This window comes from Nymphaea colorata, unplaced genomic scaffold, assembly GCF_008831285.2.
Source record: "Nymphaea colorata isolate Beijing-Zhang1983 unplaced genomic scaffold, ASM883128v2 scaffold0306, whole genome shotgun sequence".
NCBI classification, from domain to species: domain Eukaryota; kingdom Viridiplantae; phylum Streptophyta; class Magnoliopsida; order Nymphaeales; family Nymphaeaceae; genus Nymphaea; species Nymphaea colorata.
In genome coordinates, this window is record NW_022204812.1 from 6,708 (window position 1) to 32,122 (window position 25,415).

The 25,415-nt window shown below is 35.5% G+C and overlaps 1 protein-coding gene across 11 annotated transcripts; it reads left to right on the forward strand.

Annotated features, from left to right (window-relative positions):
• Positions 1 to 570: 570 nt before the first annotated feature.
• On the forward strand, positions 571 to 24,026 carry LOC116244777 (probable LRR receptor-like serine/threonine-protein kinase At1g06840). 11 transcript variants are annotated; one of them, XM_050075440.1, is made up of 6 exons: positions 571 to 992; positions 1,171 to 1,252; positions 1,946 to 1,994; positions 7,863 to 7,991; positions 10,498 to 10,613; positions 11,313 to 11,679. In XM_050075440.1, exons 1-5 carry the CDS (start codon positions 966 to 968, stop codon positions 10,610 to 10,612), a joined length of 402 nt encoding a protein of 133 aa, XP_049931397.1. In that variant the 5' UTR covers positions 571 to 965; the 3' UTR covers position 10,613; positions 11,313 to 11,679. The 11 variants fall into 11 exon arrangements, 4 of the variants coding, with proteins under 4 accessions (XP_049931397.1, XP_049931396.1, XP_031472506.1 ...); XR_007572211.1 differs by lacking the exon at positions 11,313 to 11,679 and adding an exon at positions 24,008 to 24,026 and having other exon boundaries at positions 571 to 1,252; XR_007572210.1 differs by lacking the exon at positions 11,313 to 11,679 and adding an exon at positions 23,841 to 23,852 and having other exon boundaries at positions 571 to 1,252.
• The last annotated feature ends 1,389 nt before the right edge of the window (positions 24,027 to 25,415 follow it).

Genomic DNA, 25,415 nt, shown 5'->3' on the forward strand with positions numbered 1-25,415 from the left:
AATTCTTGAATATTGTTGTTTGCAATAAGGTTCTGACTTTGTTAACAAAATAGGCTATCGTAAACCAATTATGTCCTTCAATTGCGAGACAAAAATTATGTTCGATGCCTTGATCGTACGGCAAGAGAGATTTAGATTATAATCTTGGATTTGATGTGTTTCATGTATTCAAACCCACACTTGAACCTCAGAGCCGATAAATTTGCAATCCAATTAGGCTTAATCCAATTAGGCGTAGAAGTTGAATCTTATTCCTGTCAGATTTGACTTCAATTTCGCGGGTGTGGATTTAAATCTGATTCTTATTGAGGAAAATCTGACTTGAAAGGCGAAGATTTGCCTCCTGCCTCCTATCATATAGGAGAACTTCTACTGGAAAATTAATTAAGGGACAAGTATGAAATTAACTCTCAGGATCAAGAATTAGAAAACGTGGCCGTGTCTGGTTTGCTCCAAGTTCCAAAATTTGCAAATCTGGAGGGTAAACTGAAAGTCTGAAACCACGGTTTTACTGGTAGGTTTTCGAGGGTTGCGTCTTGGATTAGCCAATAGCCATTCCAGCCCCGGCCAGGTACCGGTAATTCGAGCACTTCGTCGTCAATTAATGCAATGCGGTTTGGACACGGCAACCCTTGACGTGGTTTGGACACGGCAACCATTGACGCGGTTGGCACGCGGTCCCTTGTTTTTTAAACTTTTCCCCCTGTCTTTTTTTTTCTCTCTCTCGATCGTCTCGACTGAAAAGGGCAAGAACGCCGTCTGTTCATCGCTTTTTAAAATTTTTCCATCGTCTTAGTCTCTCCCATCTTTTTTTTCATCTAAGCGAGGTTGGTAGGTTCGACCATAAGCGAAGGGCCGTGACGTGGTGATGACAAGAAGAACACTGTGGATCTCCGTAAAGAAAGCAAGGCCGGATTACTAGTGAGAGTGGAGATCTTAGATCTTCATGACTGCGAGATCTGCCCATGCCCATGCGATGCGAAGAAGCAGCAGTAAGCGGATCCAAATTTCTTGGTCTGAAAGTGTCCGCGACACCACGCTTCATCCTCTCCTTCCCACTTTCTTCTTGATTTATGGCGGTTTCTTCCTTCATGGCACCTAAAAGGGAAAAGCCCTCTGCGTCGTCGATTACCCGGAAAGAAATGTCACCTTTGAATGCTTCTGTTGCAGCAAGCGATGAGAAGATGGAGTGGAGTCATTTCATCGGTGTGGGCGGCAAAGGCCTGTCCGCTATCTCGATTCTCACTCCCGGGCAAGATACGCTTCCTCCCTGCTCTTGTTTGCTCTAATTCTTAGGTTGTTGATACATCCATGTCTGTCTCTCTCTCTCTCTTTAAGGGCGTCCCTTAACTTCCTCCTTTGGCCGGCAGCCATCGCCGGTGTGTGATGGGTGTTGGCAGTCCTCTCCGCCCTTCAGTTGTGTTCATGTGTGGTTTCCTATTGGGGTTCCTCTATAGTCGGTCAGGTTTATCATTGCAGGCTGGGGTCTTTCATTTCGGCTCTGTGCTAGGAGTTTTGTTTGGGTTTCTTCCGTTGAAGTTGTTGCTGGTTTCTGACATTTGGTTGGGCTTCTTCCGTTGAAGTTGTTGCTGGTTTCTGACATTTGGTTCGCCATTGGGTCGGATGCTTTGGTCACCACTTGGATCGCCGCTTTCTAGTACGCCGCTTGGGTCCCTGCTGGTTCTGTTGTGGGTCGCCGCTTAGGTCGTTGTTGTCGGTCTGACCGCCTTGTGTCATCCCTTAGGTTGCTGTTGGGTCTGCCGCTTGCGTCACTCTTGACGTCTACCTTTTGGTTCACCGCTGTCGGTTGGGCATGCCGTTTAGTTGATGTTGCTACTGAGTCGCCACTACCGCTTCTGTTTGCTGCTAGGTCGCATTTATCGTCTTTGGGTTTGTTGCTGGGTCATTACTGTGACTATTGTTGTGCATTCATCGCATTATGCAGCTGTTCAAATTCCAACCAGCCATCCGGGGAGATTGGGCGTTTTTGTCAGGTATTGCAATTGGGTCTCTTCTGATAATGATTTGTTTACTGGGTTCACGTTTCCTTCTTCAATGACAATGCTTTTTCATGGATGGGGAAGGTGGGCACTCAAGCTGTCGGGCGTTCTCCAACATGCCTGATACTTATGATTTACTGGTTCATTTTTGTTTGGTTTGTTGGTGGTCTCACTGCATTATATTTGTATGTTACTAGTGCCAACCAGGTCACTGTTTTCTTTTAATCCTAAAGTGATAAGTTTTATCTGCTGCATGTAGTTTCCTTTCCATACGATTATATGCTGTATTTCTGTTTGTGGTTTGAATCCATCCTTGTATTGTTTTCTCGTTTAGAATATCAGATGCATTTGACTTCAACTTACAATCACAGAGTAATATAATGCTTCCTTTGTGACTCCGGACATAGATGTAGGTGTCATTGTCTGCTGGACATGTATATTTCATGTTTAATAAGTCTTGTATAAAGCATACATTTGGGTGGAGAAGTTATGCAGAAAATTAGTAAAACTTGTTTCAACATTGTAGATTGGGTTAGATTTGACCTCTGTTCTAGATCATAAATCCAAATCTGAAATCCAACATCGCAGACCGGATCAGATTAGACAACTGATCCAAATCTTAGGACGAAATCCCAAATCCAATTTTGTGAACGGAATCAGATTAGAGCTCTCGTCTATTTCTTCGATCCAAACACAGTCAAGATACACAATAAAATGAGAGGTTTTCTAATTTATTGTAAATTCTTTTCAAAACCCTTATCAATCTTTGAAATCATTTCAAGAATGTTACTATGTCTATATAAATCTTTGAAACAATTTTCTAAGTTTTCCAAAATTTTGTAAATTGACTTCAAATTCCTATGATTTGATTTTTTTTTGAATTTTCTCAATTTCTTGTGAGATTTGATTTCGTATTTTTCGTAAATCTTTGTTAAATTTTCAAGTTTTTAAATGCACCTGTCAACATTCGAGTTTCTAAATTCCATTGGATTGTATGAATTTTTAAAACTATTTTAAACATGGTCTTCATATTTTAAAATTCACATCCACATTCAAAATATGCATTTGACATCCTAGAGGACACTAAATAAGAGAGACCACCATTGTAGATGCTTGTCCATGTTTTCCAAAATTGTGCAATTTGACTTCAAATTCTTTTGATTTTCTTTGAATCTTCTCAGATTTGTATTCGATTTGCTACATTTCCTAAAAATGCATGTTAATTTCTCAAATGTATGAATTTTGAAAACGATTTTTAACATGGTCTAAACTAGAGGTTCAAATTTTAATATTAAAATTCAAAGTCCACATTCAATTTACCAATCCAATTTTTGAGACTGTTTAGTCCTCTAATCTGGAGCTTTGATGTAAAGCCCACATACAACATCCTAGACCATGTCAGAGTTCTGATCCAAACCAATTCAACACCCATGCCTCTGATCCAAACCTTAGGTCTAAGTCCCTAATTCAACACCCATATCGGATCAGGAATGACCTCTGATCTATTTTATAGATCCTAATCATAAATCACACATCACAGAACAAATTCAAATCCCTTATGTATTTTGAAATCATTTCCAGTATTTTACTTCATCTATATACATTTTTTATACCACTCTCTAAGTTTTCCAAATTTTTGTAAATTGACTTCACATCCTTATGATTGATTTTCTTTGAATTTTCTCAATTTCTAGTGTCTTCAGATATTTTTTGATTTGATTTCATACTTTTCTTAAATCTTTGTCAAATTCTCAAGGTTGTAAATGCAACTTTAAACTTTCAAGTTTCTAAAGTCCATTGGATTTTATAAATTTTCAAAATGATTTTAAACATGGTCTAGACTTTTGTATATTTTAAAAATCACATCTGCATTAAAAAACATGTATGCATTCGGCATCCTAGACCGGATAAAATGACACCTCAGTTCTACTTGCTTGCTCAAAATCCGCAATCCAACATCCTAGACCCGATTAGATGAGACCTTTGATCGCGTAGGGGACTAGATCAGACCTATGATCTATTTCTTAGATCAAAATCCCTAATCCAACATCATATACTTGATCACATAAAAAAATGAGTGATTTTCTGATTTGTTGCAAATTCTTTTCAAATCCTTTAGGAATTTTTGAAATCATTTGAAGAATATTAGTTTGTCTATATAAGTCTTTGAAATCATTGTCAAGTCTTCCAAAATTGTGCAAGTTGGCTTCAAATTCTTTTCATTTTCGTAGAATCTTCTCAATTTCTCGTTGTATCTTTAAATTTCTTGTATTTGATGTGTGACATTTCCTAAATGCTTGTTAAATTCTCAAGTTTTTAATTGCACTTTTTACTCTCGAGTTTTTCAAATTACACTTGATTGTTCAAATTTGTAAAACAATTTTAAACCTTGTATCTTTAAATTTCTTGTATTTGATGTGCGACATTTTCTAAATGCATGTTAAATTCTCAAGTTTTTAATTGCACTTTTCTATTCTAGAGTTTCTAAATTACACTAGGTTGTCCGAATTTGTAAAACGATTTTAAACATGGTCTGAACTCTCTGGTTCAGATTTTTTAAATTTGAAATCCAATTTCGAATTACCAATCCAACTTCTGAGACGGTATAAGTTTGGACATCTACTCTAGTGCTTTGGTCTAATTCCCACCTACAACATCCTAGACCAGATGAGAGCTGACCTCTTATCCAAACCGTAGGTATGAATCCCATACCAGATGAGATTAGACCTCTGATCTATTTCTTGCATCCAAATGCTAAATCAAACATCATTGAACAGATTCAAATCCCTTATGAGTATTTGAAATCATTTCCAGTGTTTTACTTTGTCTATATACATTTTTGAAACCACTCTCTAAGTTTTCCAAAATTTTGTAAATTGAATTCAAATTCTTATGATTCATTTTTTTGTGAATTTTCTCAATTTATTTTGAGATCTTCAATTGTTTTGGATTTGATTTCGTACTTTTCTTAAATCTGTGCTAAATTCTCAAACTTGTAAATGCACCTTCATACTTTCAAGTTTCAAGTTTCTAAATACCATTGGATTGTATAATTTTTCAAAATGATTTTAAACATGGTCTAGACTTGGGTTTAATTTTTTAAAATTCACATCCATTTTCAAAAAAGTATTCATTCGACGTCCTAGACCGGATAAAATGAGACCTCCAAAATCCGCAATCCAACATCCTAGACCGGATTAGATGAGAGCTCTGATCTAGACCTTAGAGAGGAGACCTCAGTTCTAGCTGCTTATCAATTTTTTTCTAGTTTTACAAAATTATTGCTATTTTGCACATGTTTTGCAAACACTTTTACTTCTTGAAAACCATGACTTTTCACGTTTTCTACAAAATGTCAAAGACTAAGACCATCGTTGATGTACTTATAAACTTTTTAATGGTTTTGCTTGGTTTTTGACGTTTAATGAACTTCACAAAATTTTTGAACTTTTCCAAAATTTAACATCTTGCTACACTAAATCTATGGAAAGTTTCTAATTACTTTAAAAGTATCATTCAAACTTTGTTAATTTACTACTTTTATGGGTTTTAAAACTTTATATTTGGCATATCTTTTCTTTTACGGTTGAAGCACTTTTGAACTCTTTTAATCTTTTGCAAATGTTGCTTTGATCCCATAAAATTTTTGAATGTTTGAGAAAGCTTTACATTGTTTTGGTTTTGGAAAGATGACATTTTTATGGGTTTTTGTCAAATTCATGTGCTATTTGAAATTTTGCAAAACTTAATCAAAAGCTGTTCTGGTTTTGCAAAATGGTTGCACTTTTTCATATGTTGGAAGGACTATTGTTTTGTTAAGTTTATGTCTCTTTAAATTTGCAAAAGCAGTATTGATCTCTTATAAATTGTTTAGAAGTTTTATATAGCTTTTTGCAAATTTTACAAATCTTTTAAATTTGTAAGTATTGGTGTTTTTCTTAATTGTCAACTCTTGCAAGTTTTTGGACGTGATGAAACTTTTGCCTTTTTTTTTTACAGTTGCTAATGGTTTTGGACTTTTTTTTGGATTTCTAAAAGTTAACCCTTTTTTATGCATTTTGGTGAAATATGTGCGTAATTTGAAGTATTGGTAAACTTTATCAATTTTTTTCTAGTTTTACAAAATTTCTTGCTCTTTTGCACATGTTTTGTGAACACTATTACTTCTCGAAAATTTATGACTCTTCACGTTTTCTGCAAAATGTCAAAAACTAGTTGTAACGTTTATGTACACTTATAAACATGTTAAATGTTTTACTTGGTTTTTGACCTTTTATGGACTTCACAAAATTTTTACAAAATTTAACGTCTGGTTAGACTAAGTCTATGGAAAGTTTCTAATTACTTTGAAAATAGCATTCAAAGTTTGTAAAATTTACTACTCTTGTGGATTTTGAACTTTATATTAGGCATAGCTCTTCTTTTATGGTTGAAACACTATTGAACCTTTTGTTGACGTAGGAGGGGGTCGATCACAGTGTTTTTCCTAAATAAGACTGTTTGTACTCTTTCAGTGGCTGTGTTGTTTGGTTGGACGTCTTTGTTCAGGTTTGTTTTGAAAGAAATATGTTGTTGTTGAAGTTTGTTTAAGGGTTTAATGACTTAATCTTGCTTTCTAAGTGTTGCTGCATGTTATCATGGGATAGTGAAGGTCATTTATGTATCAATCATAGTTGTGTTGTTGAGACACAATAGTCACAACAACAGCGTTCTGCTTAAGGCACTTCTTGTTGTACAGTAGGCTGATACTTTTGCACTCTTGTAAAGCATGATTGGCTTTACTGGTGAATGATTATTTCCACTAGCAATCTTTGATGCTGAGAAAACCTTTTGAACTGCTGGTATGGTAGTTATATGACAGACATAAGTCACAGACTATGACATTGTGGAGATTGTACTATCTTACATTGGAAATGCTGCAGAATAGTCTACCATTGGAAAGCTGTATGCTTATGGTTTGTGGCTTGTTATTGTTGAAGCTGCTTGGTTTGTTAATGCACTCTATTTATGTCAATTTCATAGACCTTTTGGCAATTATTTCAGCCTGTTTAAAGCTACCATTCTCTTGAGTTTGTTTTTTGCATTATTTTTTCTAAACATGATAGCAATTGTTTTTGTTTTACAAGATTTTTTACATATTTTTATAATGACTACAAACGTTTATAATGCCCCTGTAACCATTGCTCATTTTTTTCTAATTTTACAAAATTGCTGCACTTTTTCACATCTTTTGGAAAGACTATATTGTTTCGATTATGTCTCTTTACCTTTTCTAAATGTTAAATATTTCTCATATTTACTAATTTGAACTTTTTTAGACACTTATAAACTGTTTTGAAAGTTTTACTAGCTTTGTGATCTTTTTCGTACTTCCCAGAGTTTTTATACTTTTCAAATATTTAATGTCAAATACATTTTGCCAGTGAAACATAATTTCAAAAATTCTTATAATTTCTAAAAATTTGTTAATTACTTGGAAGGAAGCATTAAAATTCGTTTTTTTTATCGTTAAAATGACAATAACTAAAATATAAACTTTCACGTTTCTTGCTAACTATGCCATAAGAATTGTGATGTCGTTAACTATGCGGAAAGTATTAGAAAGCTACTAGCTTTTTATCGCATGTAACAAAGGATGATTGATTAAAATTAATACTAACCAAAAATGCAACTTTACTTTTACAAGTGAATTATTTGAAACCATGTTTAAATGCCTAGCTAATTGGTGTATTCAACAATGCGCTGATTACAGTGTGTTTACTTTTCAATTTACGGGATCAGTTTTCTTGTTCTTCATTTAGATAAATTTCACATTTAGCATACAATATGTCTTATTGGATTGCATTTGTTTGAATTGCTCAGGCTACAAGGAATCCTTTGTGTTCAAGTGCCAACCAGTTCAATGTCACACAATTTTGTGGACCCCGTCCTGATGACAATGTGGACTCTTTTGGAGGCACTTCTAACTCCACAAATGTTTCTCGAGTCCAGGCATGTCCAACTCAAAATTTCTATGAATATGTTCTGTCATCACTTGTTCCATGTTTATGTGCTGCTCCTATTAAACTTGGATATCGTTTAAAAAGCCCTAGCATCTCTATGCTTCTGCCATACGTTTCATGCTTTTATATTTGCTCATGTTTGGCCTTGATTTGGATCTTGATGTCATGCTGGCATCAATTGCTGGTATAGTTGTAGTTTCTTCTCTCATTGAAGAAAGCATACTAAAGAGTATAGTAAAATTAACAAAAAACATCTGTGTAAGTACCCTTGTTTTTGTTCATGTGTAATTGGTTTTCTAGTGTTCAGGACTTAAAGCTACATAATTAGTTTGACTTGGAGATGTTTCCTTCTTCCCTTTTTCAATGCTAAAAAATGAGTTGATTGTAGAAGCATTAGCTTTGGTTATTCACATGTAAGCTGATTAGTGGGTCAATGTCTAATTTGATTTAAGTTCATAACTGGTCGTAAACAACAACGTTATGATGCTTGGGGTTGTTTACGGCATTGGATTTTTGTATAATAAAAATGAGACCTTAGCTGACGATGCCTCTTTTTTTACGTACTAAAGTTTTATCCTTCTTTTTGAATTTTTAGTGTTTTTTGATAGAAGAACCTAACCCAAACCATTTGTGAAACTTTTAATCAGTTGAATACCCAACTTTTCTGGGAACTCCTCACCCTTAAACCAATCTTTTGTATAGAAGACCCTACTTTTATGGGAGATTTGGTGAAATTCGTTCTTTTAACCAGCCAAGTTTTACATTCACCCATCTATTTAGGGAGTACAGTTCCTTTCTCCTGGTGATATACCATTTGATGTCAAGAACTTTTGTAAAAGAGGAACTTTTCAGTTTTGCTTAAAAACATTTTTAAAGTGTTTTCTCACACAATGATGTGCGTTGCTTTATTCTTAGTACCTTTCCAAGTGGAAGGTGGAAATTTCAAATTCTTGTTGTCCATCAATGGAAGAGGAAAATCGAAAAAATCCTGGATATGAGCAGTGAAGAAAAATCTTATGAAGTTGAGAAAGTCAAGACTAGGAAATGCTATTGACTCTGGCGATTAAGCATTTGCAAGGATTTAGCAGGAAAATATATTGAGGGAGAAGCCAAAATGCTCTATAAGATCTTGGCAGGTAGTAAAATGAGAGTTGAGAGATGGGCTCGGAGCTTGTGTAGTCGTTCCTCTGAGTTAGTAATCGAGAGTACCGGGTAGGCATAAAGGTGATTTATGTCTATTTCGCGAAGATAATGATTTATGAACTTTTGACTCGTTGAAAACCCGTAAGGTGAAGCGGGTTGGACACGTGACAAAGCTACACATAACTACCAAAGTGGTGGAGCTTCGTAGTAGCCTTTGGGGTGGTGAGGTATTCCCTCAAAGGTGAAGGTCGGCCCAAAAAAAAAAAAAAGAAAAGCACAAGAAAAAAATTGAAAGGCAAAAAGCTGAATGCAAAAGAAAAAAATGAAGAAAAAACAAGAAAAAAGCAAAAGGTGCCTGCCAAGAGATGAAAGACATGAAGGCTGAACTCGCAAGAATTGAATGCGACAATCTTTCGTGGATGTACGATTTTGGGGTCAATATCTGCTCCTTGTTTTGATTATCTAGGATGTCGAGGATGGTTCCTTTCTGTTCATATTCTGGAAATTGAAGGACATTCCTTTTTAAGATTCGACAACATTGATGCGAAATAAAACCAAATGCTTGTATGGTACTAACGGTACATGAAGGTTATATTATTTTCACAACACGAGCACTCAAGTTTATGAGTTGAATTGATTATTTTTGAACTATTTCAAAATTCAATGTAAAAACTTGACGTCTCTTGTATGTTTCCAGGATTCCTAGGCATAGCAATAACTAACCAATCCCCTTTAGTCTTGAAAATGTTTGACCATTTCGTTACCAAATTGTTAGTCCTTCTGTGAAATAGATGAAACCCCTCAAACCTACTTCAACCATGCTGAGCATGATGAATTATCCATCATTTCCTTTTGTCTTTGGTGGGACAAGTGATTAAGCTGACTCTAGGTGATATTTTTCAAAAGTTCTATCGAAGTTGCATAGTGGTATATGTCCACCTAATCTTGTTTTTGTGAGTTGTATAAATTTCATTTGTTTGATCTTTATCCTTTGTTTCATTCTAGCTGCTGTTAAAATCTTTTATATAGTTATAGCTCTTTAATAAAAGGATCAGTTGAGGCATTCAGTCCTTTGGTTTGTGCCCCCTCCCTCTTTCCCCACCTTACTAATTTCTCGCTCCACCCATGTTCGTATCCATGCATTTTTATGTCATCAATCTAGGGCTTGAATTTTTTTTATTCCTCTAGCTTGGGTGGTCCTTTTATTTTAATTTACATGTGACTGGACATGATCCTGAATTGTCTTTTGGTTGTCTTTTATTTCCAAGAGGCCTCTACATGGTGGAGGCTTGATTTCTCATTTTGGATTTGAGACTGACTACATAAATTTTATATGAGGTAAATGGTTCCAGCTTGGTGTGTTTAGACAATGCAGCTACATCTCAAAAGCCATATGCTGTTTTGGAAGTTCTTCGTGATTATGTGAGGGCTACAGCTCAAATGGTCACCACAATATTCATTACTTAAGGTATCCCAACATAACGCCCCATACCTACCCTTACTCTCTCTATCTCTCTCTCTCTCTCCCTCCCTTGTCTTGATTGCTTGCTCACTCACATGCATGTTCACAGTTGGACACCCACAATGATGCACTCTTCCTGTTTGCAAAGGAAGCAAGAAAAAGAAAATTCCTTGTTCTAAAATTCTATGTTTCTGTATATCAAGGAAGGAAAAAAATAAGGGTAGTTCATTGGGTGCATGGTAAATCATTTGATTTAATCTTTTTTCAATAGTTTTATTATTTGGCGTATTAAAAAAATAAGGGTAGTTCATTGGGTGCATGGTAAATCATTTGATTTAATCTTTTTTCAATAGTTTTATTATTTGGCGTATTGTGCGGTAAGTATTTGAAAAGACTCTCATTTTTCATTGTTTCTAGCAGCAGCAGTCCGACCCATATAAGTGCCTAATGTCCTATACACTCATCAATGTTAATAATTTTCTATAATTAATATGTTACAAGTGAAATCATTGGCTAATACTATTGAGCCTATCTTGTCTATGTCAAGTGTAGTGGGCTATGTCAAGAATATAATCAGGGTTTCTATCAGATCTCAACAACCTAACTATGCCTTTTATAATCAGGCTGGTAAAACATCTATATAAGCATATTGTGTCATTATTTAGTGAAGTTTTGCATATATTGACAGACAACCATTGATTGCAGCATGAACATAAACCATGAGAAGAGAATTCGTTTTGTTGATACTCTAGCCATCTAGAATCTGCAATACAACATCAGATTGGGCAGACCTACACGCAAGGGTGCGGTTAGTAGATCCCTCTTTGAACCCAGTATGATTTTGCATGCCCTACAATGCTAGCTCTACTGTCAATTTTCAGGTTTTTTCAAAATGATTGTTAGTGTGACTGCCTGTATTCATGCATGTATTTGTAGTTCTCACAAAGCTCTTAGATTTTTCTATTGTTTTCAGTTATATTCAGATGCATTTTATGTGTATTATGGACAAATTTGTGACCCTCAAACTGAAGCAGCTTTGCGCTTTTTAAGTTCATTCATATAGTTCAACATCGTGGGCAGTAGACTATTGCTACTCATTTTCTTTTTTTCATGTACTTAACACAACGCTCTGTTCAATGCTCAAGTTGTTGATCAGTTGTGACTTTGGAGGGTTATGGATTAGCCCCATTTATTACTTTCTTGTTTTGTTTATCTATCATTGTTCACACATAAAGTTACCATTGTTTAGTGGGCAAAGGCAAATGGGAAAGTGGACCTCATGCACTCGATGTATTTCAGGCTTTATAGGGATATGAATTTAGATTGTGGATTTGGATGTGAATATTTGATCATGTAGGAAAACAAGAACAATTCAGATGCCCTTCTTATAAAGCTATTTGTCAGTTACCCTTATAATAGTCTTGTTGAGGTCTATGATCGTCCGCCAGCCACATAGAGGTGCAATTTCACTTGATGTTATTAAAACTTTTGAAGGTTGAATGTTAAGCTTGACCTCATCTAAATGAACACAGAACATCCATGGTGTACCAGAGTCTATTGTTGTCAAAGATTTTCTAGAGATTCTAAGTTATTTAAAGGTTCCAAGGAGTGTGTCACATAGAAAGAAAACTTGCTCGTTTCAATGAGTCTCAAAGTGTTGAGAATTATTTAACCTGTCATTTCTGCTTTTTCTTATGGAAAATGCATTTTGTAGGTAGCGTAGGCAGCATTTACTTGTTATTTTTATGTCTATGCATTTCATGTCCATGGAGAGAAAAATTTTAGTAGTTTTAACTTTTTCTTATTTCCATGTGTTTTTTGTTTTTAAAATTTTTAGGTGAATTCTTAATGTTTAAAAATTAAATTATCTATTTTTACATTACGTATGTAACCTTGAATCCTACCAATATGGATCACATCATGCATCTTTACACCATTGTATGCGTGTCTTCATTATGAACCACGTTTAGTTGATTGCTGTCAAACCACAGTTCCATCAACTATCATGAACTAGAATCCGGTCTGTTCAGTCGTATTTCTTTTTAACTTTTTCAATTCATGATCTATGTTTATAATAGTGTTTTTTTTTTTGTATATTGAATTGTCAGGTCAGGGGAAGGTAAATTACGTATGCATTTATCCATTTAATTTTTCTAGATGATGGATAGAGTTTGGTGAACTTTTATGTTGCATTTCTTGTACCATAGTTGCCTTGTGACGGAGTTGGAAGAATACATGACTTGACAGTTTACCATTGATCTAACTTAGTCTCATGGACTGATCACAATTCTTGAATATTGTTGTTTGCAATAAGGTTCTGACTTTGTTAACAAAATAGGCTATCGTAAACCAATTATGTCCGTCAATTGCGAGACAAAAATTATGTTCGATGCCTTGATCGTACGGCAAGAGAGATTTAGATTATAATCTTGGATTTGATGTGTTTCATGTATTCAAACCCACACTTGAACCTCAGAGCCGATAAATTTGCAATCCAATTAGGCTTAATCCAATTAGGCGTAGAAGTTGAATCTTATTCCTGTCAGATTTGACTTCAATTTCGCGGGTGTGGATTTAAATCTGATTCTTATTGAGGAAAATCTGACTTGAAAGGCGAAGATTTGCCTCCTGCCTCCTATCATATAGGAGAACTTCTACTGGAAAATTAATTAAGGGACAAGTATGAAATTAACTCTCAGGATCAAGAATTAGAAAACGTGGCCGTGTCTGGTTTGCTCCAAGTTCCAAAATTTGCAAATCTGGAGGGTAAACTGAAAGTCTGAAACCACGGTTTTACTGGTAGGTTTTCGAGGGTTGCGTCTTGGATTAGCCAATAGCCATTCCAGCCCCGGCCAGGTACCGGTAATTCGAGCACTTCGTCGTCAATTAATGCAATGCGGTTTGGACACGGCAACCCTTGACGTGGTTTGGACACGGCAACCATTGACGCGGTTGGCACGCGGTCCCTTGTTTTTTAAACTTTTCCCCCTGTCTTTTTTTTCTCTCTCTCGATCGTCTCGACTGAAAAGGGCAAGAACGCCGTCTGTTCATCGCTTTTTAAAATTTTTCCATCGTCTTAGTCTCTCCCATCTTTTTTTTCATCTAAGCGAGGTTGGTAGGTTCGACCATAAGCGAAGGGCCGTGACGTGGTGATGACAAGAAGAACACTGTGGATCTCCGTAAAGAAAGCAAGGCCGGATTACTAGTGAGAGTGGAGATCTTAGATCTTCATGACTGCGAGATCTGCCCATGCCCATGCGATGCGAAGAAGCAGCAGTAAGCGGATCCAAATTTCTTGGTCTGAAAGTGTCCGCGACACCACGCTTCATCCTCTCCTTCCCACTTTCTTCTTGATTTATGGCGGTTTCTTCCTTCATGGCACCTAAAAGGGAAAAGCCCTCTGCGTCGTCGATTACCCGGAAAGAAATGTCACCTTTGAATGCTTCTGTTGCAGCAAGCGATGAGAAGATGGAGTGGAGTCATTTCATCGGTGTGGGCGGCAAAGGCCTGTCCGCTATCTCGATTCTCACTCCCGGGCAAGATACGCTTCCTCCCTGCTCTTGTTTGCTCTAATTCTTAGGTTGTTGATACATCCATGTCTGTCTCTCTCTCTCTCTTTAAGGGCGTCCCTTAACTTCCTCCTTTGGCCGGCAGCCATCGCCGGTGTGTGATGGGTGTTGGCAGTCCTCTCCGCCCTTCAGTTGTGTTCATGTGTGGTTTCCTATTGGGGTTCCTCTATAGTCGGTCAGGTTTATCATTGCAGGCTGGGGTCTTTCATTTCGGCTCTGTGCTAGGAGTTTTGTTTGGGTTTCTTCCGTTGAAGTTGTTGCTGGTTTCTGACATTTGGTTGGGCTTCTTCCGTTGAAGTTGTTGCTGGTTTCTGACATTTGGTTCGCCATTGGGTCGGATGCTTTGGTCACCACTTGGATCGCCGCTTTCTAGTACGCCGCTTGGGTCCCTGCTGGTTCTGTTGTGGGTCGCCGCTTAGGTCGTTGTTGTCGGTCTGACCGCCTTGTGTCATCCCTTAGGTTGCTGTTGGGTCTGCCGCTTGCGTCACTCTTGACGTCTACCTTTTGGTTCACCGCTGTCGGTTGGGCATGCCGTTTAGTTGATGTTGCTACTGAGTCGCCACTACCGCTTCTGTTTGCTGCTAGGTCGCATTTATCGTCTTTGGGTTTGTTGCTGGGTCATTACTGTGACTATTGTTGTGCATTCATCGCATTATGCAGCTGTTCAAATTCCAACCAGCCATCCGGGGAGATTGGGCGTTTTTGTCAGGTATTGCAATTGGGTCTCTTCTGATAATGATTTGTTTACTGGGTTCACGTTTCCTTCTTCAATGACAATGCTTTTTCATGGATGGGGAAGGTGGGCACTCAGCTGTCGGGCGTTCTCCAACATGCCTGATACTTATGATTTACTGGTTCATTTTTGTTTGGTTTGTTGGTGGTCTCACTGCATTATATTTGTATGTTACTAGTGCCAACCAGGTCACTGTTTTCTTTTAATCCTAAAGTGATAAGTTTTATCTGCTGCATGTAGTTTCCTTTCCATACGATTATATGCTGTATTTCTGTTTGTGGTTTGAATCCATCCTTGTATTGTTTTCTCGTTTAGAATATCAGATGCATTTGACTTCAACTTACAATCACAGAGTAATATAATGCTTCCTTTGTGACTCCGGACATAGATGTAGGTGTCATTGTCTGCTGGACATGTATATTTCATGTTTAATAAGTCTTGTATAAAGCATACATTTGGGTGGAGAAGTTATGCAGAAATTAGTAAAACTTGTTTCAACATTGTAGATTGGGTTAGATTTGACCTCTGTTCTAGATCATAAATCCAAATCTGAAATCCAACATCGCAGACCGGATCAGATTAGACAACTGATCCAAATCTTAGGACGAAATCCCAAATCCAATTTTGTGAACGGAATCAGATTAGAGCTCTCGTCTATTTCTTCGATCCAAACACAGTCAAGATACACAATAAAATGAGAGGTTTTCTAATTTATTGTAAATTCTTTTCAAAACCCTTATCAATCTTTGAAATCATTTCAAGAATGTTACTATGTCTATATAAATCTTTGAAACAATTTTCTAAGTTTTCCAAATTTTGTAAATTGACTTCAAATTCCTATGATTTGATTTTTTTTTGAATTTTCTCAATTTCTTGTGAGATTTGATTTCGTATTTTTCGTAAATCTTTGTTAAATTTTCAAGTTTTTAAATGCACCTGTCAACATTCGAGTTTCTAAATTCCATTGGATTGTATGAATTTTTAAAACTATTTTAAACATGGTCTTCATATTTTAAAATTCACATCCACATTCAAATATGCATTTGACATCCTAGAGGACACTAAATAAGAGAGACCACCATTGTAGATGCTTGTCCATGTTTTCCAAAATTGTGCATTTGACTTCAAATTCTTTTGATTTTCTTTGAATCTTCTCAGATTTGTATTCGATTTGCTACATTTCCTAAAAATGCATGTTAATTTCTCAAATGTATGAATTTTGAAAACGATTTTTAACATGGTCTAAACTAGAGGTTCAAATTTTAATATTAAAATTCAAAGTCCACATTCAATTTACCAATCCAATTTTGAGACTGTTTAGTCCTCTAATCTGGAGCTTTGATGTAAAGCCCACATACAACATCCTAGACCATGTCAGAGTTCTGATCCAAACCAATTCAACACCCATGCCTCTGATCCAAACCTTAGGTCTAAGTCCCTAATTCAACACCCATATCGGATCAGGAATGACCTCTGATCTATTTTATAGATCCTAATCATAAATCACACATCACAGAACAAATTCAAATCCCTTATGTATTTTGAAATCATTTCCAGTATTTTACTTCATCTATATACATTTTTTATACCACTCTCTAAGTTTCCAAATTTTTGTAAATTGACTTCACATCCTTATGATTGATTTTCTTTGAATTTTCTCAATTTCTAGTGTCTTCAGATATTTTTTGATTTGATTTCATACTTTTCTTAAATCTTTGTCAAATTCTCAAGGTTGTAAATGCAACTTTAAACTTTCAAGTTTCTAAAGTCCATTGGATTTTATAAATTTTCAAAATGATTTTAAACATGGTCTAGACTTTTGTATATTTTAAAAATCACATCTGCATTAAAAAACATGTATGCATTCGGCATCCTAGACCGGATAAAATGACACCTCAGTTCTACTTGCTTGCTCAAAATCCGCAATCCAACATCCTAGACCCGATTAGATGAGACCTTTGATCGCGTAGGGGACTAGATCAGACCTATGATCTATTTCTTAGATCAAATCCCTAATCCAACATCATATACTTGATCACATAAAAAATGAGTGATTTTCTGATTTGTTGCAAATTCTTTTCAAATCCTTTAGGAATTTTGAAATCATTTGAAGAATATTAGTTTGTCTATATAAGTCTTTGAAATCATTGTCAAGTCTTCCAAATTGTGCAAGTTGGCTTCAAATTCTTTTCATTTTCGTAGAATCTTCTCATTTCTCGTTGTATCTTTAAATTTCTTGTATTTGATGTGTGACATTCCTAAATGCTTGTTAAATTCTCAAGTTTTTAATTGCACTTTTTACTCTCGAGTTTTTCAAATTACACTTGATTGTTCAAATTTGTAAAACAATTTTAACCTTGTATCTTTAAATTTCTTGTATTTGATGTGCGACATTTTCTAAATGCATGTTAAATTCTCAAGTTTTTAATTGCACTTTTCTATTCTAGAGTTTCTAAATTACACTAGGTTGTCCGAATTTGTAAAACGATTTTAACATGGTCTGAACTCTCTGGTTCAGATTTTTTAATTTGAAATCCAATTTCGAATTACCAATCCAACTTCTGAGACGGTATAAGTTTGGACATCTACTCTAGTGCTTTGGTCTATTCCCACCTACAACATCCTAGACCAGATGAGAGCTGACCTCTTATCCAAACCGTAGGTATGAATCCCATACCAGATGAGATTAGACCTCTGATCTATTTCTTGCATCCAAATGCTAAATCAAACATCATTGAACAGATTCAATCCCTTATGAGTATTTGAAATCATTTCCAGTGTTTTACTTTGTCTATATACATTTTTGAAACCACTCTCTAAGTTTTCCAAAATTTTGTAAATTGAATTCAAATTCTTATGATTCATTTTTTTGTGAATTTTCTCAATTATTTTGAGATCTTCAATTGTTTTGGATTTGATTTCGTACTTTTCTTAAATCTGTGCTAAATTCTCAAACTTGTAAATGCACCTTCATACTTTCAAGTTTCAAGTTTCTAAATACCATTGGATTGTATATTTTTCAAAATGATTTTAAACATGGTCTAGACTTGGGTTTAATTTTTTAAAATTCACATCCATTTTCAAAAAAGTATTCATTCGACGTCCTAGACCGGATAAAATGAGACCTCCAAAATCCGCAATCCAACATCCTAGACCGGATTAGATGAGAGCTCTGATCTAGACCTTAGAGAGGAGACCTCAGTTCTAGCTGCTTATCAATTTTTTTTAGTTTTACAAATTATTGCTATTTTGCACATGTTTTGCAAACATTTTACTTCTTGAAACCATGACTTTTCACGTTTTCTACAAAATGTCAAAGACTAAGACCATCGTTGATGTACTTATAAACTTTTTAATGGTTTTGCTTGGTTTTTGACGTTTAATGAACTTCACAAAATTTTTGAACTTTTCCAAAATTTAACATCTTGCTACACTAAATCTATGGAAAGTTTCTATTACTTTAAAGTATCATTCAAACTTTGTTAATTTACTACTTTTATGGGTTTTAAAACTTTATATTTGGCATATCTTTTCTTTTACGGTTGAAGCACTTTTGAACTCTTTTATCTTTTGCAAATGTTGCTTTGATCCATAAAATTTTGAATGTTTGAGAAAGCTTTACATTGTTTTGGTTTTGGAAAGATGACATTTTTATGGGTTTTTGTCAAATTCATGTGCTATTTGAAATTTTGCAAACTTAATCAAAGCTGTTCTGGTTTTGCAAATGGTTGCACTTTTTCATATGTTGGAGGACTATTGTTTTGTTAAGTTTATGTCTCTTTAAATTTGCAAAGCAGTATTGATCTCTTATAATTGTTTAGAAGTTTTATATAGCTTTTTGCAATTTTACAATCTTTTAATTTGTAAGTATTGGTGTTTTTCTTAATTGTCAACTCTTGAAGTTTTTGGACGTGATGAACTTTTGCCTTTTTTTTTTACAGTTGCTAATGGTTTGGACTTTTTTTGGATTTCTAAAAGTTAACCCTTTTTTATGCATTTTGGTGAATATGTGCGTAATTTGAAGTATTGGTAAACTTTATCAATTTTTTCTAGTTTTACAAAATTTCTTGCTCTTTTGCACATGTTTTGTGAACACTATTACTTCTCGAAATTTATGATTTCAGTTTTCTGCAAAATGTCAAAAAACTAGTTGTAACGTTTATGTACACTTATAAACATGTTAAATGTTTTACTTGGTTTTGACTTTTATGGACTTCACAAAATTTTTACAAAATTTAACGTCTGGTTAGACTAAGTCTATGGAAAGTTTCTAATTACTTTGAAATAGCATTCAAAGTTTGTAAAATTTACTACTCTTGTGGATTTTGAACTTTATATTAGGCATGCTCTTCTTTTATGGTTGAAACACTATTGAACCTTTTGTTGACGTAGGGAGGGGTCGATCACAGTGTTTTTCCTAAATAGACTGTTTGTACTCTTTCAGTGGCTGTGTTGTTTGGTTGGACGTCTTTGTTCAGGTTTGTTTTGAAAGAATATGTTGTTGTTGAAGTTTGTTTAAGGGTTTAATGACTTAATCTTGCTTTCTAAGTGTTGCTGCATGTTTCATGGATAGTGAGGTCATTTATGTATCAATCATAGTTGTGTGTTGAGACACAATAGTCAAACAACAGCGTTCTGCTTAGGCACTTCTTGTTGTACAGTAGGCTGATACTTTTGCACTCTTGTAAAGCATGATTGGCTTTACTGGTGAATGTTTATTTCCACTAGCAATCTTTGATGCTGAGAAACTTTTGAACTGCTGGTATGGTAGTTATATGACAGACATAAGTCACAGACTATGACATTGTGGAGATTGTACTATCTTACATTGGAAATGCTGCAGAATAGTCTACCATTGGAAAGCTGTATGCTTATGGTTTGTGGCTTGTTATTGTTGAAGCTGCTTGGTTTGTTAATGCACTCTATTTATGTCAATTTCATAGACCTTTTGGCAATTATTTCAGCCTGTTTAAAGCTACCATTCTCTTGAGTTTGTTTTTTGCATTATTTTTTCTAAACATGATAGCAATTGTTTTTGTTTTACAAGATTTTTTACATATTTTTATAATGACTACAAACGTTTATAATGCCCCTGTAACCATTGCTCATTTTTTTCTAATTTTACAAAATTGCTGCACTTTTTCACATCTTTTGGAAAGACTATATTGTTTCGATTATGACTCTTTACCTTTTCTAAATGTTAAATATTTCTCATATTTACTAATTTGAACTTTTTTAGACACTTATAAACTGTTTTGAAAGTTTTACTAGCTTTGTGATCTTTTTCGTACTTCCCAGAGTTTTTATACTTTTCAATATTTAATGTCAATACATTTTGCCAGTGAAACTATTTCAAATTCTTATAATTTCTAAAATTTGTTATTACTGGAAGGAAGCATTAAATTCGTTTTTTTTATCGTTAAATGACATAACTAAAATATAAACTTTCCGTTTTTGCTAACTATGCCATAAGAATTGTGATGTCTGTTAACTATGCGGAAAGTATTAGAAGAGCTACTAGCTTTTTTACGCATGTAACAAAGGATGATGATTAAAATTATACTAACCAAAATGCCTTTACTTTTACAAGTGATTATTTGAAACATGTTTAATGCCTGTTAATTGGTGTATTCAACAATGCGCTGATTACAGTGTGTTTACTTTTCAATTTACGGGATCAGTTTTCTTGTTCTTCATTTAGATAAATTTCACATTTAGATACATATGTCTTATTGGATTGCATTTGTTTTGAATTGTCAGGCTACAAGGAATCTTTGTGTTCAAGTGCCAACCAGTTCAATGTCACACAATTTTGTGGACCCCGTCTGATGCAATGTGGACTTTTGGAGGCACTTCTAATCCACAATGTTTCTCGAGTCCAGGCATGTCAATCAAATTTTTGAATATGTTCTGTCATCACTTGTTCCTGTTTCTGTGCTGGTCCTATTAATTGGATATCGTTTAAAGCCCTAGCATCTCTATGCTTCTGCATACGTTTCATGTTTTATATTTGCTATGTTTGGCTTGATTTGGATCTTGATTTCATGCTGGCATCAATTGCTGGTATAGTTGTGTTTTCTCTCATTGAAGAAAGCATACTAAGAGTATAGTAAATTACAAAAAATCTGTGTAAGTACCTTGTTTTTGTTCATGTGTAATTGGTTTCTAGTGTTCAGGACTTAAAGCTACATAATTAGTTTGACTTGGAGATGTTTCCTTCTTCCTTTTTCAATGCTAAAAAATGAGTTGATTGTAGAAGCATTAGCTTTGGTTATTCAATGTAAGCTGATTAGTGGGTCAATGTCTAATTTGATTTAAGTTCATAACTGGTGTAAACAACAACGTTATGATGCTTGGGGTTGTTTACGGCATTGATTTTTGTATATATAAAATGAGACCTTAGCTGACGATGCCTCTTTTTTTACGTACTAAGTTTTATCCTTCTTTTTGAATTTTTAGTGTTTTTGATAGAAGACCTAACCAAACCATTGTGAATTTTATAGTTGAATACCCAACTTTTCTGGGACTCCTCACCTTAAACCAATCTTTTGTATAGAGACCTACTTTTATGGGAGATTTGGTGAAATTCGTTCTTTTAACCAGCCAAGTTTTACATTCACCATCTATTTAGGGAGTACAGTTCCTTTCTCCTGGTGATTACATTTGATGTCAAGAACTTTTGTAAAGAGGAACTTTTCAGTTTTGCTTAAAACATTTTTAAAGTGTTTTCTCAACAATGATGTGCGTTGCTTTATTCTTAGTACCTTTCCAAGTGGAAGGTGGAAATTTCAAATTCTTGTTGTCCATCAATGGAAGAGGAAAATCGAAAAATCCTGGATATGAGCAGTGAAGAAAATCTTATGAAGTTGAGAAAGTCAGACTAGGAAATGCTATTGACTCTGGGATTAAGCATTTGCAAGGATTAGCAGGAATATATTGAGGGAGAAGCCAAAATGCTCTATAAGATCTTGGCAGGTAGTAAAATGAGAGTTGAGAGATGGGCTCGGAGTTTGTGTGTCGTTCCTATGAGTTAGTAATCGAGAGTACCGGGTAGGATAAAGGTGATTTATGTCTTTTCGCGAAGATAATGATTTATGAATTTTGACTCGTTGAAACCGTAAGGTGAGCGGGTTGGACACGCGACAAAGCTACACATAACTACAAAGTGGTGGAGCTTGTAGTAGCCTTGGGGTGGTGAGGTATTCCTCAAGGTGAAGGTCGGCCCAAAAAAAAAAAAAGAAAAGCACAAGAAAAAATTGAAAGGCAAAAAGCTGAATGCAAAGAAAAAAATGAAGAAAAACAAGAAAAAAGCAAAAGGTGCCTGCCAAGAGATGAAAGACATGAAGGCTGAACTCGCAAGAATTGAATGCGACATCTTTCGTGGATGTACGATTTGGGGTCAATATCTGCTCCTTGTTTTGATTATCTAGGATGTCGGGATGGGTTCTTTCTGTTCATATTCTGGAAATTGAAGGAATTCTTTTTTAAGATTCGACAACATTGATGCGAAATAAAACCAAATGCTTGATGTACTAACGGTACTGAAGGTTATATTATTTTCACAACACGAGCACTCAAGTTTGAGTTGAATTGATTATTTTTGAACTATTTCAAAATTCAATGTAAAAACTTGACGTCTCTTGTATGTTTCCAGGTTCTAGGCATAGCAATAATAACCAATCCCTTTAGTCTTGAAATGTTTGACCATTCGTTACAAATTGTTAGTCCTTCTGTGAAATAGATGAAACCCTCAAACTTACTTAACATGCTGAGCATGATGAATTATCCATCATTTCCTTTTGTCTTTGGTGGGACAAGTGATTAAGCTGACTCTAGGTGATATTTTTCAAAGTTCTATCGAAGTTGCATAGTGGTATATGTCACCTAATTTGTTTTTGTGAGTTGTATAAATTTCATCTGTTTGATCTTTTCTTTGTTTCATTCTAGCTGCTGTTAAATCTTTTATTAGTTATAGCTCTTTAATAAAGGATCAGTTGAAGGCATTCAGTCCTTTGGTTTGTGCCCCCTCCCTCTTTCCCCACTTACTATTTTCGCTCCACCCATGTTCGTATCCATGCATTTTTATGTCATCAATCTAGGGCTTGAATTTTTTTTATTCCTCTGCTTGGGTGGTCTTTTATTTTATTTACATGTGACTGGACATGATCCTGAATTGTCTTTTGGTTGTCTTTTATTTCCAAGAGGCCTCTACATGGTGGAGGCTTGATTTCTCATTTTGGATTTGAGACTGACTACATAAATTTTATATGAGGTAATGGTTCCAGCTTGGTGTGTTTAGACAATGCAGCTACATCTCAAAAGCCATATGCTGTTTTGGAAGTTCTTCGTGATTATGTGAGGGCTACAGCTCAAATGGTCACCACAATATTCATACTTAGGTATCCAACATAACGCCCATACCTCCCTTACTCTCTCTATCTCTCTCTCTCTCTCCCTCCCTTGTCTTGATTGCTTGCTCACTCACATGCATGTTCACAGTTGGAACCCACAATGATGCACTCTTCCTGTTTGCAAAGGAAGCAAGAAAAGAAATTCCTTGTTCTAAAATTCTATGTTTCTGTATATAAGGAAGGAAAAAATAAGGGTAGTTCATTGGGTGCATGGTAAATCATTTGATTTATCTTTTTTCAATAGTTTTATTATTTGGCGTATTAAAAAAATAAGGGTAGTTCATTGGGTGCATGGTAAATCATTTGATTTAATCTTTTTTCAATAGTTTTATTATTGGCGTATTGTGCGGTAAGTATTTGAAAAGACTCTCATTTTTCATTGTTTCTAGCAGCAGCAGTCCGACCATATAAGTGCCTATGTCCTATACACTCATCAATGTTATAATTTTCTATATTAATATGTTACAAGTGAAATCATTGGCTAATACTATTGAGCCTATCTTGTCTATGTCAAGTGTAGTGGGCTATGTCAAGAATATAATCAGGTCTCTATCAGATCTTAACAACCTGGAATAGCTGCACATCCCTAACTATGCTTTATAATCAGGTGGTAAAACATTATATAAGCATATTGTGTCATTATTTAGTGAAGCTTTGCATATATTGACGGACAACCATTGATTGCAGCATGAACATAAACCATGAGAGAGAATTCGTTTTGTTGATACTCTAGCATCTGAATCTGCAATACAACATCAGATTGGGCGACCTACACGCAAGGGTGCGGTTAGTAGATCCTCTTTATTTTGACCTTTTATGGACTTCACAAAATTTTTACAAATTTAACATCTGGTTAGACTAAGTCTATGGAAAGTTTCTATTACTTTGAAAATAGCATTCAAGTTTGTAAAATTACTACTCGTGGATTTTGAACTTTATATTAGGCATAGCTCTTCTTTTATGGTTGAAACACTATTGAACCTTTTGTTGACGTAGGAGGGGGTCGATCACAGTGTTTTTCCTAAATAAGACTGTTTGTACTCTTTCAGTGGCTGTTTTGTTTGGTGGACGTCTTGTTCAGGTTTGTTTTGAAGAAATATGTTGTTGTTGAGTTTGTTTAAGGGTTTAATGACTTATCTTGCTTTCTAAGTGTTGCTGCATGTTATCATGGGATAGTGAAGGTCATTTATGTATCAATATAGTTGTGTTGTTGAGACACATAGTCACACAACATCGTTCTGCTTAAGGACTTCTTGTTGTACAGTAGGCTGATACTTTTGCACTCTGTAGCATGATTGGCTTTACTGGTGAATGATTTTTCACTAGCAATCTTTGATGCTGAGATAACCTTTTGAACTGCTGGTATGGTAGTTATATGACAGACATAAGTCACAGACTATGACATTGTGGAGATTGTACTATCTTACATTGGAAATGCTGCAGAATAGTCTACCATTGGAAAGCTGTATGCTTATGGTTTGTGGCTTGTTATTGTTGAAGCTGCTTGGTTTGTTAATGCACTCTATTTATGTCAGTTCTTGTAAGTCTTAACTTTTTATTATTAAGCTAAGTTAAGAATGTTGTGTGTTGCTTGTTGAGACATACAATTATGGTCTAGAACTGACATGAAGGCTGTCTTAAAGGGGCTTCTTTGGATTGTTTCCAAACTTATGGCAGAATACGTTAAAAATAAGGGAGGAAATTGTGTAGAAGTCTCTGCGCTTGCACTGTCTAAATCATTTGGTAGAAGATAGGTAGTGGGAAATAAGGCTGGCGTCGGGCCGGGCTGCGCCCCGGTTGGGCCGGGTTTTGGGCCGGAAATCCCGACCCGGGCCGGCTCGTCTCCCTCCCCTTTCCTGCTTCCCCTTCCTGTCCCTTCCCGTCTCTCCTCCCTCTTCCCGTCTCCCTCCCTTCCCCTTCCCAGTGGCCAGTTCCCCTTCCCTCTCCCTCCCTTCTCCGTCTCTCCTTCCCTTTCCAGTTCCCCTTACCCGGCACCCGCACAGCAACCAGCTCCAACATGCTTCACCTCTGGTTTGGCCATCCGCGGATCATCAAAGCTCGTCAATGCCACCTACTTGCTGATCTTTGTTCTACT

Coding starts and splice junctions, on each gene's coding strand:
- LOC116244777 (XM_031616645.2), top strand. CDS start 1,074: ATGGCGGTTTCTTCCTTCATGGCACCTAAAAGGGAAAAGCCCTCTGCG. Junction 1,253..1,945: donor ATCTCGATTCTCACTCCCGG/GCAAGATACGCT, acceptor CGCATTATGCAG/CTGTTCAAATTCCAACCAGC. Junction 1,995..7,862: donor AGATTGGGCGTTTTTGTCAG/GTATTGCAATTG, acceptor TGAATTGCTCAG/GCTACAAGGAATCCTTTGTG.